At 40.0% G+C, this 17,681-nt stretch overlaps 1 protein-coding gene across 9 annotated transcripts in view; it reads right to left on the bottom strand.

Moving 5' to 3' along the window:
• LOC124470017 (transmembrane protein 241) overlaps window positions 1-13,865 on the bottom strand; it is a 37,976-nt gene extending 24,111 nt beyond the window's left edge. Inside the window, exons 1-8 of one of the 9 annotated variants that reach the window (XM_047023673.1) lie at window positions 13,666-13,864; window positions 13,363-13,398; window positions 13,197-13,243; window positions 12,293-12,370; window positions 8,785-8,866; window positions 8,409-8,486; window positions 8,280-8,314; window positions 8,042-8,093 (exon numbers count right to left, since the gene is read on the bottom strand). In XM_047023673.1, coding sequence (XP_046879629.1) covers window positions 8,042-8,093; window positions 8,280-8,314; window positions 8,409-8,486; window positions 8,785-8,866; window positions 12,293-12,309 — 264 coding nt within the window. In that variant the 5' untranslated portion in view covers window positions 12,310-12,370; window positions 13,197-13,243; window positions 13,363-13,398; window positions 13,666-13,864. Of the gene's footprint in view, window positions 1-8,041; window positions 8,094-8,279; window positions 8,315-8,408; window positions 8,487-8,784; window positions 8,867-12,292; window positions 12,372-13,196; window positions 13,244-13,362; window positions 13,399-13,665 lie in introns of all 9 variants that reach the window. The other 8 variants (XM_047023667.1, XM_047023666.1, XM_047023675.1 and 5 more) reach the window with 8 other exon arrangements.
• Window positions 13,866-17,681: the final 3,816 nt, after the last annotated feature.

Here is a 17,681-nt window from a genome sequence, read left to right as displayed (position 1 = left end):
CTTCGTTAATGACTGATCAGCAAAGCTTTGTTTAATCATATGTAATTGTATAGTCTAAATAAATTGTATTGAAACCGCTTTGACTATATTCAAATCTACACAGTCCAGCAAGAATTTTCTTTGACATGGTGACCCCTTCATCCTCTGCCAGGAACCTCAGGGATGACAAGCTCTCCCTCACGGCCCACATTGCTGCGGTCTCCCGGTCGTGTAGATTCACCCTCTGCAACATCCCGAAGATCAGGAGATACCTGTCTGAGCATTCCACCCAGCTGCTAGTCCAAGCACTTGTCCTCTCAAAGTTGGACTACTGCAACTCGCTGCTCGCCGGTCTCCCAGCATGCGTAATCCGCCCTCTCCAGAGGATTCAGAATGCGGCGGCCTGTCTGGTCTTCAATCTACCCAGACACTCCCATGTTACCCTGCTCCTCATCTCCCTCCACTGACTTCCCATCACGACACGTATCAGATTCAAGACTGGTACTGACCTTCCGAGCAGTGAACGGACTGCACCCGACTACATCAAGTCTCTCCTTCAGCCTTGCACCGCCACCTACGGTCTTCTTCTGACAACCGTCTGGTGGTCCCACTGCTCAAGAGTGCCCGGTCCCAACACAAGCTCTTCTCCTGTCTGGCCCCCTAATAGTGGAATCAACTCCCCACCTCCATCAGGGAAGTACAACGGCACTTAGGAATGATTGGCTGGATGTTAGTTTTCCCCCAGGATCAAAATGACTCTTATTGAGAGACTTGTTGCTCTTGTTGGTTTGTTGTAACTATCTTAAAATTATTGTACTCGCTAGGAAATATATTATTGTTGCTTGCTTTTTCCGCAGGTACACTCTTGCACTTTTGAGGTTCTTGCTGTTTAATTGTAACTTGTCTAACTACTTGCTCTTATTGTTCTTCCCTTTGGGACTTATTTGGTTTCACTACATGTTAGAATACCCGCAATGTTTGGGGCTATCTCGTTGTTATGATCACCCTTACAAAAAAAGAAGTATACTTCAAGTTTATTTTGTAAGTATACTTAGTATACTATTATCATTTAACTTAAAGTATACTAGCAGTGTACTTATTTTTATGCTATTTTTGTACTTATTTAAATACAATTTTTGTACTTAGTAAACTGAATTGGCCCACTTTTTAGGTCATTTAATACACTTTAACGTATATAGTGTATTTCAAGGTTTACTTTTGAGTACTGTAAAGTAGCCTGTGTAGTGCACTTTCAGTTCATCAAGTATACTTCCCAATAGGGCAGGGCGGTATGGCCTAAAATGTTTATCACGGAATCATTTTATGCACTTACGGTATCGGTATTTGGATTGGGTAACTCCGGTGTGTTACTGTCACGAGTTGAATTTTCCCAATTTTGCAGCGTTTAATTGCCACGGAAGATCGACTTTTCAGTAGCCTACGCGTTCAACAGTAGCCTGCGTTTATGGGATTGCAAAAAAACTGTTAAATATTTGTGGAGTTAGCTCTAGCTATAAACAATTATTACACGGCTGAATACTCAATTGTGTTGGCCTACAATAAACATACATTTCACAATGCTAACCAACCTGGCATTGGATTTGTCTAGGGCTGCAACAACTAATCGATTAAATTGATTAAAATCGATTATTAAAAGCGTTGGCAACGAATTTCATTATCGATTTGTTGTGTTGCGCGATTATTACGCCACTCAATATGTCGCAGAGATGTTTGAGTATAAAAAAAAAAGGTTTAGTTGAGCGCAGAGGTAGAGGAAAGGCCATCTGAGAGACGTTGTTTAGTAACGTTGTTCAGAAACACATGGCGGAGGCAGAGAAATCTGTACGACCCAAGTCATCCAAGGTGTGGGAGCATTTCACACTAAATACATCGAAACAGTGTGTTTTGCTCAAGACCGCCCGGTCCCAACACAAGCTCTTCTCCTGCCTGGCCCCCCAGTGGTGGAATCAACTCCCCACCTCCATCAGAGACACAGACTGTCTCTCCACCTTCAAGAGAAGGCTCAAGACACACTTGTTCCGGGAGTACAACGGTACTTATGAATGGTTTGCTGAACCCAATGCTAGTTTCCTCAAGGATCACAATGACTCTTGCTTAGAGACTTGTTGCTCTTGTTGGTTAGTGGTAACTGATTTAAACTGTTGTATTCGCTGCAAAATATTCTATTTTAGTTAATCTTATTTTAATTTTTACTGTTGCTTGCTTTTTCTGCAGGTACACTTGCACTTAGAGATTCATGTTGTTTAATTGTAACTTGCTTAACTACATGCTCTTAGGGATCTTCCCTTTGGCACTTATTTTTTGGTTGTACGCAATGTGCGGTTCTTGTATTGGCAACCCGCAATGCTTTGGGGCTATCTTGTTGTTATTATCAGTGACCTATGAACTTTGTAAAGCTCTCTCTTGGAAGTCGCTTTGGATAAAAGCGTCTACTAAATGAATAAATGTAAATGTAATTGACCAAGGTGAAGTTAGTTTCATATTTGACATTCGACTCACATTCGGAAGAAGCTACTTTGCAGCATCGCGTTAGGGACCGGGTGAAAACAAACCATACCATTTTGAAACATTTAGACTTTTATAATATTTTTGGGAATATGAAACCTCAAACAGGCACCAGAGTATCTTAACAATGTCTGGTATAGTTCCACAGCCTTTACTTTTTCAATGAAGTTTCAAATAAAATGATAGAAAATCACTAATCTTTGAAAAAAGCTTAATCCTCGAAAAATCTATTATTTTTTCAAAATTGTGTCAAAAAATCTGAAATATACACCAGATTATTCTAATAAAGTCTGGCCTACTTCCACAACCATCTTGGAAAATAGCATTAAATCCATGCTAATATTAATAACTTTTTCAAAATGGTGTGCCTGTTTGTGCACATTCTGAAGATTTTTTGCACTGTGAATATGCACTGTCAGTTCTGTTTTTGAATAAAGGGTTGGAAAAAAGAATTGACTGATTAATCGATTATTAAAATAATCTTTAGTTGCAGCCCTAGATTTGTCAAACGCATTCTGGTAGATTCATTTTCACGCACATGCATGGCTTTCAGGTGGTGAAAGAGATTGCTAGTGTTTCCATCTTTGGCTAGCACAATTCGACACACCTTACAGAGTAGGCTACTGTTTGTTGGTCGTTGTCGGATAACTTGAAAACCAAAAATGGAGTCAGATGGCTAAGCGGTTAGGAAATCGGACTAGTAATCTGAAGGTTGCCAGATCGATTCCCAGCCGTGGCAAATGACGTTGTGTCCTTGGGCAAGGCACTTCACCCTACTTGCCTCGGGGGGAATGTCCCTGTACTTACTGTAAGTCGCTCTGGATATGAGCTTCTGCTAAATGACTAAATGTAAATGTAGATCATTTCTAAACGACAGAGGCTTATTTTTTTTAACCAATTCTTCTTTGTCCGGCAAATCAACCCCACTGTCGTTATTTTCAGACATTATTAACGCTTGCTTACACTTGCCAACAAAAGCAGTTTACTCATATGAATGTTTGCTTCCTCTGAAGTTGCGTTAGCTTCTTTGTTGACTTTCATTGGCTGGCACTATGCGTGCAGCGTCCATGCTGCATGTTTTTTTTTTGTAAAGGATACAAATTTGAACTAGCCCATTAGGCAATATCACTTGACTTATATTTTATTCCAAACAGAAACACTTTTCTAATACATTTATTAATATATCGTGAAATCCATGATATGGCAAAATCCATATCATGGCACAACACAATACTGGTATTCGCGTTCATATCAGTATACTGCCCACCCCTACTTCCCAAAGTACTTAAAAGTATACCTTTGAATACTCTAAAGTAACCTGTGGAGTGCACTTTCAGTTCATTAAGTTTACTTCCCAAAGAGCCTCAAAGTATACTTTGCAATACTTTAAAGAGCACTTTCAATTAATACTACTTCAAGAAGTGAATTTACTAATATATTATAATGTTTAGGAGCCCCTCAAACGCCTCAGATTATAAATCACTTAGCGAGAACAGGGGCCCTTGTGTAACAGGTGTGAACCTGTGAAACTCACTCCTCAGGTATGCAATGGGCTACCCGCGTCAAAGAATAGCTAGCTTTTCTTTGGCGTAGCTGGTAGTGGTTGCGCTTGGCAAGTCAGAGGTCGTGCGTTCGAGCCCAGCGAGTGGCGAACGACGCCTTGTAGTGACGGAGTGTGGCCACGTCCGTTACATACCGTCACATTGGTGCCGTGACCCGGATTCATGAGGTTAGCACTAGCTAACCGCCAGGGTGAATTACAGAGCGAAATTCATGAAGTTACAATTGTATTTCAAACAAACGGCAAACTTATCAGCAAATGTTAACACTATTTACCGCCTTGCATCATCGGAATTGACCAGCCATGCTATCTTCATTTTTTCACGTCGTTATTTCGTTCTTCAGTCAGTTTGACAGTATAACCTTCAAATGCATAATGCAACCCTTCTGTCTGCTTCTTTCTCAAGTAGCTTTTTCTTTTTTTTCCATTAATACTCCAATTGATAATTATTAATAAAAGATTATAGGGTTTCAGAATGTTTTGGCAGTAATTAAGGTTACAGCTTCAGTACCAAAAAAAGATTCTATGTGCAATGCATAATAGATTTTCATAGATATGAATAATTAGGGCTAGTAATCAGAAGGTTGCGGATCGATTCCCCGCCAAGCCAAAGGACGTTGTGTCCTCGGGCAAGACACTTCACCCTACTTGCCTCGGGGGGAATGTCCCTGTACTTACTGTAAGTCGCTCTGGATAAGAGCGTCTGCTAAATGACTAAATGTAATGTAATGTAATTAGAATGAGACGGATCTAAAAAATTTAACCTGCAATGTACTTTAAAATTATTTTGACTGTTTTTGCTGTATAATAATAGAAAAACGTGCATCCTACTCCAGAAGAAATATATAACATTTTCTGCTTCTAAGCATACTTAAAAGTACATCAAAAGTGAACTATTTTCATAGCATACTTAAAAGTACACCAAAAGTGAACTATTTTCTAAGTATACTTCTTACAAAAGTGAACTATTTTCAAAGCATACTGTGATAATGTGGCTTTGGCAAATCAGACAGGAGCCACCAGGTGGCGCTGATAGGAATGACGTTGTGCTATCGAGCTTGCTTTGGCAGGTGTTTTTTTGGGTTAAAAACGACACATGTAAACTGGAATGTGAAGTCAATAAATCACCCGTGTTCTAGACCTTCCCTGGTAATTATTGCATCTCATAAGTGTTCTTTGGAATTATCACATTGGCGACGAGGTGAACAGCTGACGGGAGATGTCAACGTTTTTGCGTTTATGAGTGTAGACGTCGAAGGAGCTCGTTTCTGGAAGGCTAACACTAGCTAGCTGTAAGCGGAGTCATGGCTGCCACGGTAGGATCAGTATCGACCTTTGATCATCAGACACAGTCTTGGGAAGAATACTGCGAAGTGCTGGGCTATTTTTTCGAGGCGAACGGCATTGTGGATGATGACAAGAAAAGAGCAATTTTGTTGAGTTCAGTTGGAAGTCAAACCTACAGTCTGATGAGGAATCTGCTTAGTCCTGTGAGGCCAGGAGTGAAGCAATTTGCTGAGCTAGTGGAATTACTAAGGCGCATTTCAACCCGAAGCCGAGCGAAATTGTGCAACGGTTTACGTTCAATTCAAGGAACAGAAGCGAGGATGAAAGTGTGGGCGACTATGTCATTTGATGACTATGTAGCGGCGCTGCGTAGATTGGCACAGGATTGCAATTATGGGGACAACTTAAAGGAGATGCTGAGAAATAGGTTGGTCTGCAGTATAAATAATGACCGTATTCAACTGAAGTTGTTATCCGAGACTGGACTTACATTTGAAAGGGCATTGGTCCTTGCTCAAGCGATGGAGACTGCTACCAAAGATGTGAGAGAAATACAAGGTAAAAGTGAATACAGTGCTAATATGACAGGGAAGACAGAGACGGGTCAAGGAAGTGTGTTCCAGTTTAGACCGCATCAGAGTGAGACACCAGCACAAGAGGGGTCCATAAGACGGTGTTACAGAAGTGCAGGAAATCACATGGCAAATGAGTGCCGTTTTCGTGAAGGAAAGGTGCCATCATTGTGGTAAACAAGGTCACTTAAAAAGGGCGTGTAGGGCAAGATCATCTACCGGAGTGTCTAAACCAAGAGAGGAAGGAAGGCAAAACCAAGGAAAAGTGAAAACCAATTATGGGGAACATCACATCAGCAGGGAAGCTGAACAGAGCGATGTGGAAGACGTACAAATGTTTACAATGTATAGCATGTCAGAGGACATCCTGAAAGTATCACCTATCCAAATAACCTTGAAGGTATGGGCCGGATGTGAAGTTTGAGGTAGATACGGGATGCAGTGTTACTATTATGCACAGATCAGAGTACTCAAAGTTGTGGGGCAAAGTCAAAGTTCCTAGCTTAAAGCCTTGCTCTTTACATTTGAAAACATATACAGGTGAGAGAGTAGACACATTGGGTGCAGTTAAGGTGACAGTTAAGCACAAAGAGAATTTGACACAGCTGCCTGTAGTAGTATGGGAGTCAGATGGCTAAACGGTGAGGGAGTCGGGCTAGTAATCAGAAGGTTGCGGGATCAATTCCCCGCCGTGCCACATGATGTTGTGTCCTTGGGCAAGGCACTTCACCCTACTTGCTTCGGGGGGAATGTCCCTGTACTTACTGTAAGTCGCTCTGGATAAGAGCGTCTGCTAAATATAAATGTAGATGTGTCAGGCAGTGGACCAAATCTGTTGGGTCGGGGATGGATAAAAGAACTACAGTTGGGTTGGGGAACAATAAATAAAGTACAGGAGACAGTTGACATTGGAGGAAACGTTAATGAAACATGAGAATGTGTTCAAGGAGAAACTTGAAACATTGAAAGGCCCCCCGGCAAAAATATATGTAGACAAGGAGGAACCACCAAGATTCTACAAACAAAGACCTGTGCCTTATGCTATGAAGCCAAAGGTGGAAACAGAGATTGACAGACTTTTGAAAGAAGACATAATAGAACCAGTAAAAGGTTCTGAATGGGCCGCACCCATAGTGCCTGTGTTGAAGCCGGACATATGATGTGTCGTTTGTTGCTAACTTCTTGCAGCTGTACCTCCACTTCAGAGTTTTTCTGTCTTTTGTCGAGGCCTCCACCGTCTTTACCACGTCGTTTTGACATTTCTCTGAGTGTGCACACGGCCCTGCCATATCATGCTCTTTTATGGGAATTAATGGGGCGTTTACCTATGCTAAATAGGAGCAACGGGGCACAAGCTTTCAACTTACAAAATATTGGGATTCATCATTCTAAGAACACACCTGCGAACAGTTCTGCTGAAAAGTTATCACTGTCACTTTGTTAAGTGAAATACCCATAGAAGAATATGAAATATGAAATACAAAATACGACACTGTTCTCACGAATGTAGCGTCTGTAGTCAAGGCGCTACCACAAGCCTCCATGGCTGTTTTGGCCCCCACAGTGTTAGATTTGACCGTTAACCTTTCTTTAAACACCACATGTCATCAACATGCATGGAGAAAATACAGAGCATCAGCATGTATGCAAAGACTCTGCCTGCGTTGCTGAATGTGTCCATTTTACGAAAATGCACAAAAACTCCCAATTATAATTTTTAAGTCATCATATAAGGATGAGATTATGAAGACCTACTGTTCAACATGTTGCAGTAATACAATACAGTATTGTGTTAGTATATTGGGATCCATGTCGTGACATCCCTGCCATACATACACTGTAATTAATTTATGTGTTACTGACCATCATTTTCTATACATATATACTATAAATGGATAACACCACATGAAGCAATTCAATCAATTAAAATAACTACATATTTCATAGTACATAGTATAAAAATACAAATAAATCTCCAAAAAGTTCAACCTAGAAATCGGCAAAAGGCCAAACTAGGAAGATTTTCTTTTTAAGATTTCATAGTACTATATTTATACATTATTACGATTTAGGGAAATTAGTGAAACATCAACAACATGTGGAGTAATGTACAAACCTGGGGGTCATGAAGGGGCAGGCTGACAGCAGAGAGCAGCACCACACTCACACTAAACACCAAGTCAAATACAAAGCATTCAATGAACGATGCTAGCACTGCATCATTGTGCACGTGTTTGCCAATGATAAGTACACCATGACATAACAACCTTGTCAGCAGTTAGCTCATGTTTATGTTACTGAGTTACCCATAGCCCTGTTTTGATTCATTTTTGATTCAGGAAAAAAGCACAAACCTTATAACCTTCATCCCTGATATCTCTGTAAATCCCTGTATGTTAATTAAAATAAATTAATTACATGTGTAGAAAGTGTACGATTAGGCTACTTGTAAACATGAAGTATGTCAAAAATTTTGCACTCACATCTCTTTTAATCAATCTCTCCATAAAGACATATACCACCTCAGAGGCATTATGAAGAGTGAAGAAGAAAGCAATGGGCTGGAATAGATAAGAGAAATTCAGATCCAGAGCCATTATGAAGATAAATTATAAACGAAAACAGCACTAAACCTATAAGCAATAATTAGCTTGACAATATCTGACATCAAATATCCCTTCCATTCCCCACTATGGAACATGCTGAGATTATTTGTTTATTCCATTCTATCTACTTAAGCCAAATATGAACATATATAAAAAAATGTGTTTAAGTTAGGCAAGTTATCTGGCACAGTCAACTTGGTTGCTTTCTTATCAATCAAATGTAATATTTAAAATTAGAATGTTAATGACTTACAAGGCATGCTAAGGCTCTGGACCCAGCATATATGTTTCCTACAAACAGAAGTGAGCCCGGAAGCCAGGAGAGAGCTGCAGACCTGCAATTCACAATATCAGAGTAGAGTTGACAGAACTCAGTCATATTGTACAGATCAGGGGCTTCTCTTTGACCTCCATATTGAGTCATCTGCTTTGGTATCCAAAAATATATACTTTTTGCAATTTTTGAGATGCCGCAAATACAGCTTAGAAAACGCTATCCAATTTGTCCATACAACTACTGGTCTCTACTTCAGCTGCATCACCTGGTCACCATAGCAGAACTCTTATTTCAGGGCGACTATTGAGAGTTTATAAGATGATTGTGAAAATAATGATCACTTTAAAATGTTGTCTCTAATATCAAGCTCTTAAAAAGGAAGATGGGGAGCACCCCCATAATAACACGACGACTCTCTCTCTCTCAACCATACCATACTGTAGGCAAATAACACAACTACTCTCTCAGCCATACCATACTGTAGGTAACACAACTACTCTCTCAGCCATACCATACTGTAGGTAAATAACACAACTACTCTCTCAACCATACCATACTGTAGTTAAATACATAGCCGCGGGAACATATTTTATCAAGGGGGTGCTGGGGGGGGCAGGGACGTACTGGGACTAAAAATAGGCCCTGGACTTTGATCCAGACCGGCCCATCAGAACTGGCCCCCATATACGTCACCAAAGCTGGCCTGCTAATGCAAGCATATTCAGTGTTCGATGTGATGCAAGTTTGGGAGATCTATCATTAATGCGAGCGCGCAAATTTTTTGGCCTTTTTGGCAAATTGTTTCGCCTTTATTTGAGGGCAAAATAGTTGAGCTTTATGTAAAATAAACATAACTGTTTTACAATTGGTAAAACCTTGTCTAGTGATGGTGATTTCTTTGTCTCTTAATTTTTCAGTCCCACCCTACGTTTCTTAGCCGGTTTTCCATCATTATTCTTCTCCCGGTGCTCCTGATGGCCAGTCCGCTACTGTGGAGCTGTGCCACGGTGGTGGATTTTTAAGTCATATCAATTTAAATGCTCGTGCTGTCAGGGGGTGCTGCAGCACCCTCAGCACCCCTAGTTCCCACAGCCATGGTTAAATAACACAACTACTCTCTCTCAGCCATACCACACATGGTAAATAACACAACCAGAAGGAAGTGTGCTTCATACATGGACGCTTCATGCTGCGTGCGCAGAGTGTACATTGTTAGTTACTAGAGCAATGTCAAATGTGGAGGAAGGCGCATCTACGTCTTCTGACTAAGCCCGAATCCCAATACTCCCCCTTACCCCTTCCCCTTAACTTACCCTTGGCCCTCGAAAGTAAGGGGTAAGGGCTACATAGCCCTAGGAAATGGGACGCCACTTGGTTACAGGTACGTCATCTAGCACGTATCGATATCTCCAAAGCAAGTAGCGTTGTGCACTGATATTAAACGAAATTCGCTGCTAATGGAGTTTACTTAGAACTGTAGACATGCTAGTCAAAGAAATGCGGGACTGTTGTGCAATTCAGAACTGCAACATTAGCGTACCAAACTAGCGATTTTTAGAAACGTTTCAATTAGGAAAATGGTTGCAAATATATATATGTTCATGACTGTATATAACACAACACAAATCAAAAAAAAATTATCAATTCATTAAGCCGATAATATAACATTTATCGGACTCTGGATGATTTGGTCGCCATTGTTGCCGGTCGCGCAGTTTTCACATAGCCCTAGGTTTCAAGTAAGCTCCCGATCTTACTTGGTTTTAAGGGGTGTATACCCCTTAGTCTTAGCCCTTCCCCTAGCTCCAAAAGAGTATTGGGACACCACTAGCTCTCACAGGAACGCGCAAAACTAAGGGGAAGGGGTAAGAGGAAGGGGTAAGGGGGAGTATTGGGATTCGGCCTAAGACTAATGTCATCACAACATATATGGAGCTAGAAAGCTGACAAAAGCATCTGAATTTGAATGTGAAAGATCTGAATTATTTGTATGTCGAATTTCATAAAACTGAAATATTTTACTGTTGAATATATAATATCTGAATTATTTGTATGCCAAATTTAACAAAACTGAATTATTTTGATCCAGAAATACACATTTCTAAAATTCATATTGCGTGAATTCAGATTCTTGAAATTCAGATTCTTGAAATACAGATTGCGTGCATTCAGATTCTTGAAATTCAGATTGCTGAAATTCAGATTCTTGACATTTAGATTGCTGAAATTCAGATTTCGGAATTTCAGATTTCGGAAATTGAGATTTTGTCTGAACTAGGCCAAAGGTAAAACAGCTTGCCTTCACAAGGAAAAGTAGACGATTTCAGAACGACCGAATTTAGACATTCTCTGACCGAATTTTACCTCAGAACAAATCTAAGAGTTGCTCGTTGGAGGAAGAGTATGGAGCAAGTGCTTATGAAACTTGTAAAAACTTGTGTCTTCTCTGCGAAAATCGGCAGTTACTGTTACCAAGTGAGTCGAGACAGTCGGAGGGCGGCGTAGACCGATGGAAGACGCGGAACAACTGGCAAAGCTATAGCCTATATATTTATGTTCCGTTGTTCTCTTTTCTGTGTTGGAGTTCTTTTAAGAGCTTGATGGCATCAACATCCAGCCTGATATAAAATCATGAACTTCAATTGTGTCTCTTAATTATAATACCCGCACAGAAAATCCAGGTTGAATCAAGTCATGCTAGCTAGCTACTGTATTGCTAATAGCCAATTTTGGATGGTCAAGCATATTTTTCATTGTCTCCTTATTCCTATCAAAGTCAATGTTCAGCCTATAGGCTATGTTCATTTCCTAAGTGACATTTCAGATCGGTTATGGATAGTGACATATTTGCTGTCTGAGAGATCGGACATAGTATTTAACAGCATAGATATAAGGAGTTATCTATGGTTAACAGGATATATCTGTAGTGCGGCCGGGTGTGATTTGATTCATCGTCCACAAGTCAGTTTCGATCAAATGCCAACGATCTCCATACTAGATCTTGCCGACGTATCTTCTACACATCGGGACGTATGTGTGCTATTCCAGATACGTATGTGTGATCTGAGTCTTCCTCCAACTAGCAACTCAGTTTGTTCTGAGGTAAAGTTCGGTCGTTCTGAAATCGTCTACTTTTTCCTGTGAAAACAAGCCGTTTCACCTGTGGCCTAGTTCAGACAAAATCTGAATTTCCGCAGTCTGAATTTCAACAATCTGAATTAGTTCAGACAAAATCTGAATTTCCGCAATCTGAATTTCAGCAATCTGAATTTCAAGAATCTGAATTCCTGCAATCTGAATTTCAAGAATCTGAATTCCTGCAATTTGAATTTTAGAAATGTGTATGGATAAAAAATAATTCAGTGTTATTAAATTCGGCATACAAATAATTCAGATATTATATATTCAACAGCAAAATATTTCAGTTTTATGAAATGTGTTAAATAAAGGGAGGATAATAAAAGGGAGGATAATAAAAGGATACCTTGAAAAACTGCTCATCTCCACCCATCCAAGCTTTCCTGACAGAAGCAGCAGAAGCACGCCAATTAATGTCTGCCATCTGAAAAAGACAGAACCAAGGAATTAATTTAAGGCTTTAGTTTCAAGTATTTCCTACCTATCTCTTCAACTGTTAGAAATCACAGCATTTCAAGTATGCTTTTGGTTACTTGGTACTTCATTAAGAAAAACTACAAAATGTGGTTACATTTATGATATAACAGGTGATGGGCAACATCAATGACAATTCTGAAGTGCTCAGGACAGGGGCGCCATATAGGGTGGAAAAGTTAGGACAACTGACTGACAGGGGAAAACTGATAGAAATGATCAACTTTTCTTCTTTTTTTTTCCATGGGGCCCAAAATTCCTGGCGGCGACCATGGCTCAAGAACATAATATATGCTGAAAACAACCAAACTCTTTGGTTTTCTAAAGTGAGAACACTTTTTTCATGCAGTAGGGACAATCCTAAACACACTGTCATAAAAACGAGGACAATACACAATATTATGCCAACATGCATGATTGATGGATTTCAGAAACTAAACAGAAAATAGCCTCCTGAAAGGAATGCTCAGCTTATAGGTTGCAAACTTTACAAAAGTGAGAATACTGATTTACTGTTCATGGATAATTGTTACAGAACTTGCTTTTTGTCAATGTATTCACAATTGGAAAACAAGAGATTTACCTATCATGTGAACCTACAGCCAAAAAGCAATTTTCCATAACATGGTATTAACATGTAGCCTACACATAAGCTACTTGATGAATGTAGTGTTATAACTTGTTATACATTACTTTCTCACTAACACAATAGGCTACATTATTTACAGGTAACATTTCAGGTGCCACATTGTTTATAACAAGATGGTCCTACTTACCCCTGAAACAGGGTTGGATAAGTGAATTTCAAAACAGACAGGACATACTGCAAAATAAACAACATAGTACGTCATCAAGAAGGCTGGTCTATCGTTGCTTTCAAGTGCTCATCATCGGAAGCTTGTAAAACTTCATGTGCTTTATAAACTTGAGAGCCAGCTATACCTATAGGCCGACTTGAATGAAGAATTTGAAGCGGCACTGAAACATGACCGGATAGCGGAGTAGAAAGTTAGCTACTGAAAAGCTTCATGAACCGCATTGGTCAGCTAAGAATTCCAGGAAATAAGTAGCCTAACTCAAACTCAAAAAAACTGGAGTTACACGGAAGAATCATGATTACATTCCACTCACGCTTATCAGCCTGCATTGTCTGCTATAATGTTTAGACATACTATAAAATAGTTAACTACATTTCAATGTTAATGGACGAGAGGCTGACTACTGCATCAGACCTAGCCTACTAACCTTATTTGTAAAATATGACGGCACGAAAAAAAAGCAAAATGTTAGCCCAGTTACATGTTTTTTCCAATGCATTTGTCTTCCTTCCCTTTTAACATTCTGTGTAGAACTCGTTGCATTCTGGGGGCTTTGCTCATTTGATTCTCACGGACACGTAGGTTTTCCGAGCCCCCACCCCTCGCCCCTCGGCTTGAAGCAACGGCTCCGGTGGATGTAGGTGGTATTGCATTACGGTTAGGTTTCCGTGTCTTCCGGTCGTTTTTATTCTACTAACTCCAGTCAACATTTACAAAACTATCTCCCCCAATATTTTTTGTTCGATTCTCAAACCTGGCTCATACTACTAGCTTTTTCATAGAATAATTTTTCCCGATTTTTGCTAAGTTTGAGACCAATCCGAAATGGGTAAACTAGCACCCCATTTATTTGCTTAAGTCAATAAAAGTTGCCTGCAAATGTGCTCGTGGATACTAACAGGGCACGAGCACCAAAGTTCACATTGGCCGATAGCCGATTTACATGGAGCTGAATGAGCCATAGACTTATATTGGAATGAGCACAGGGAGAACTGGCTTGAGTTGCCTGCCCTGTTAGTTAAGAAAATGTTGTCACATATACATGAAATGTTGTTAATAGAGTTTATTCCCGTTATTTTAAAACAGATTTGATTTTTCGTAAAAACGTTCATGACGTGATGGCAAGTATAATATGTTAAGCGCAAGCATAGATTGTTGACATCTATCTGGAGCAAAGACTAAGATTGATACTTTAACCGGTAACCACAATATGAAATGATATAGGCCTATATTTAAATAATATTAGTCTTGCCTTCAGAAGCTTTTGTTAAACACACCCATTATTCTTTTTTTGATCGTGTCATCAAGCAAGACTGCTTTTGTGGGACAATGAAGGTCCTCAGTGACTATGTTTCACCCCCACTTACATCTGATGGAAACGTCTTGTAGCCTATATGGTTCTGCGAATATTCCCCTTTCAAAGGCAAATGTCCAATAAAGTATATTTTAGACACAGTTCTCAATCTTTTATTTATTACATTATTACCAAGTCTTGTTAGATCACGTTATATCCATTAATATATACATTAATGGGATTCAGGTGGCTGAGCGGTGAGGGAGTCGGGCTAGTAATCTGAAGGTCGCCAGTTCGACTCCCAGCCGCGCCAATGTAAGGCACTTCACCCTACTTGCCTCGGGGGAATGTCCCTGTACTTACTGTAAGTCGCTCTGGATAAGAGCGTCTGCTAAATGACTAAATGTAAATGTAGTAGGCGTTTGGTTTTGTAGGATGAACATATAAAACACAGGCCATATTTCTACACTGATGTTAAATTGAAGGCAGTGTGAATTTCCTGGCATTTCGTTTGAATATAGCCTAAAAAAGTCTGCATTATGGAAGATTTCGGTTACCAAAATAACTATTAAGCTTTCTTTGAATTGCGAGAACAAAGACGGAGCTGTTCATGTTAACAGTTTATTTCATCTGATACAATGCGTTGGAAATTATACTCATATCACGAAGAAAAAAAGCAAACTATGTGATGAGTTCCATCTAGAATAGCCCTATATTTAGCCCTATAGCCTATTTCTAAAAAACAAGTGAAAGGAATACTAGGCTATACAGTGACAGAATACATTTCCGTTAAGTTTGCATCATGTGTCTGATTCTTATCGGACTTGTACCCCATTCTGCCACTGCAATGCCTTAGCTCACACGCTCGTAACAGCTCGTAACCATACAAATCTATGCTCGCGACTGGTTGTCGCTAAGTATGACGTGTACAGCTAGTTGCAAGCGTGCACGAGGTCTTGGAGCTAGGGAAAAAAAGAGCCACTGTTTAAAGCTAGACCGGAAGACACGGAAGTGGAAAGATAGCCGCGTCCAGTCTCGCGCACTCGCTTGCCTCACTGTGCCACTGAGCACTTTTCATAGAAATGAATGGGGACGCCATCTTGGAAGACAATAGTACATTTACATTTAGTCATTTAACAGACTCTCTTATCCAGAGCGACTTACAGTAAGTACAGGGACAGTCCCCCGAGGAAAGTAGTGTGCCCAAGGACACAACGTCATTTGGCTCAGACGGGAATCGAACTAGCGACCTTCAGATTACTAGCCCGATTCCCTAACCGCTCAGCCACCTGACTCCATAGTAGCTTACTGTAGTTATATTAACTCTATGCTGCTGGCCCGTCGGTCACATCCAATGCATTGTAACATGAACAGCTCCGTCGTTGTTCTCGCCAGGCAAAGAAAGCTTAGTTATTTTGGTAACCGAAATCTAATGCAGACTTACCATAGCTTACTGTCAACTTTATATTCAAACGAAATGCCACGAAATTCACACTGCCTTCAATTTCACATCAGTGTCGAAATGCGACCTGTGTTTTATATGTTCAAACTAGAAAACCAAACGTCTATTAATGGATATAACGTGATCTAACAAGACGTGTTAATAATGTACTAAATAAAAGCTTGAGAAGTGTGTCTAAAATATACTTGTTTGAACATTTGCCTTTGAAAGGGTCATATTCATAGAACCATATAGGCTACAAGACGTTACCATCAGATGTAAGTGGGGGTGAAACATAGTCACTGAGGACCTTCATTGTCCCACAAAAGCAGTCTGGCACGATCAAAAAATAAATAATGGGTGTGTTAAACAAAAGCTTCTGAAGGCAAGACTAATATTATTTAAATATATATCATTTCCTATTGTGGTTTACATTTAAAGTATTAATCTTCGTCTTTGCTCCAGATAGACATGTCAACAATCCATGCTCGCGCTTAACATAATATATTTGCCATCACAACAAGGCAGGCCATTTCTCCCTGTGCTCCTTCAATATAAGTCTATGGCTCATTCGGCTCAATGTAAATCGTCTATCGGCCAATGTGAACTTTTGTGCTCGTGCCCTGTTAGTATCCGGGAGCACATTTGCAGGCAACTTTTATTGACGTAAGCAAATAAATGGGGTGCTAGTTTACCCATTTCGGATTGGTCTCAAATTTAGCAAAAATCGGGAAAAATTATTCTATGAAAAAGCTAGTAGTATGAGCCAGGTTCGAGAATCCAACAACAATTATTGGGGGAGATAGTTTTGTAAATGTTGATTGGAGTTAATAGAATAAAAACGACCGGAAGAGTCGGAAACCTTACCGTAATGCAATACCACCTCGTCCACCGGGGCCGTTGCTTCAAGCCGAGGGGCGAGGGGTGGGGGCTTGGCCAGCAGCGGTCCACTGGTGGCATAATCAGCAGGCCATCAGCGGGCGCCACCAGCGGCTGGCTGGTGTTTTGCTCATCGTTTTACCAGCGGCCCACCAGTGGCAGCCAACTCTTTACCGACAGAAGTCCGCTACTGGCCCGCTGGCTGCGGCTTGCTGAAGGCCCACCATCGGGCTATCGCTCATATTCAGATTTCTACATTTTCTACAAATAACGTAGGCTACTACACCATAATCAAGAATAAAAGCTTTACAAATTTATTTAGAAACAGATGATTTTTTACATGGAGGAACTTCAATATGGATATACAAACCAATAAATTATATTCTAAATATAGCTATTCTAATACGGCACAGAATACAAAATTACTTTTCAACATATAGCCTATAATATTAACTTAAATATGTGGTCTACCTATACTAAAGGTACAAAGTCTCACTAATGCTAAGGGGCTAAAGTATGTACAATTTAGAATAAAGAATATGAAATGTAAAATGGCCATAATATACAATATAAAAATACAAATTGTTAAAAAAAAATAGAATACAAGTGAACATAGTGTGAACATATCTACACCTTTCAAAACATAAAGTAGTTGGTATAGAAGTGTGCTACACAGTCTTCTGTCTATATCTTCTTCCCCCATCTCTGTCTGCAGCTCCCTTCATAAACTTGGATACAATTTCCTGGAGAATCCCTTCTGTTGCATCTCCCTGGGTCCCTGGGTTCTTTCTAATTGCTTCTGAAATCATGGAAGATCGTTTAATACGGT

This window comes from Hypomesus transpacificus, chromosome 8, assembly GCF_021917145.1.
Source record: "Hypomesus transpacificus isolate Combined female chromosome 8, fHypTra1, whole genome shotgun sequence".
Taxonomy (NCBI): Eukaryota; Metazoa; Chordata; class Actinopteri; order Osmeriformes; family Osmeridae; genus Hypomesus; species Hypomesus transpacificus.
The sequence above is the reverse complement of the archived record's forward strand: the minus strand, read 5'-3'. Positions and strand labels throughout refer to the sequence as shown.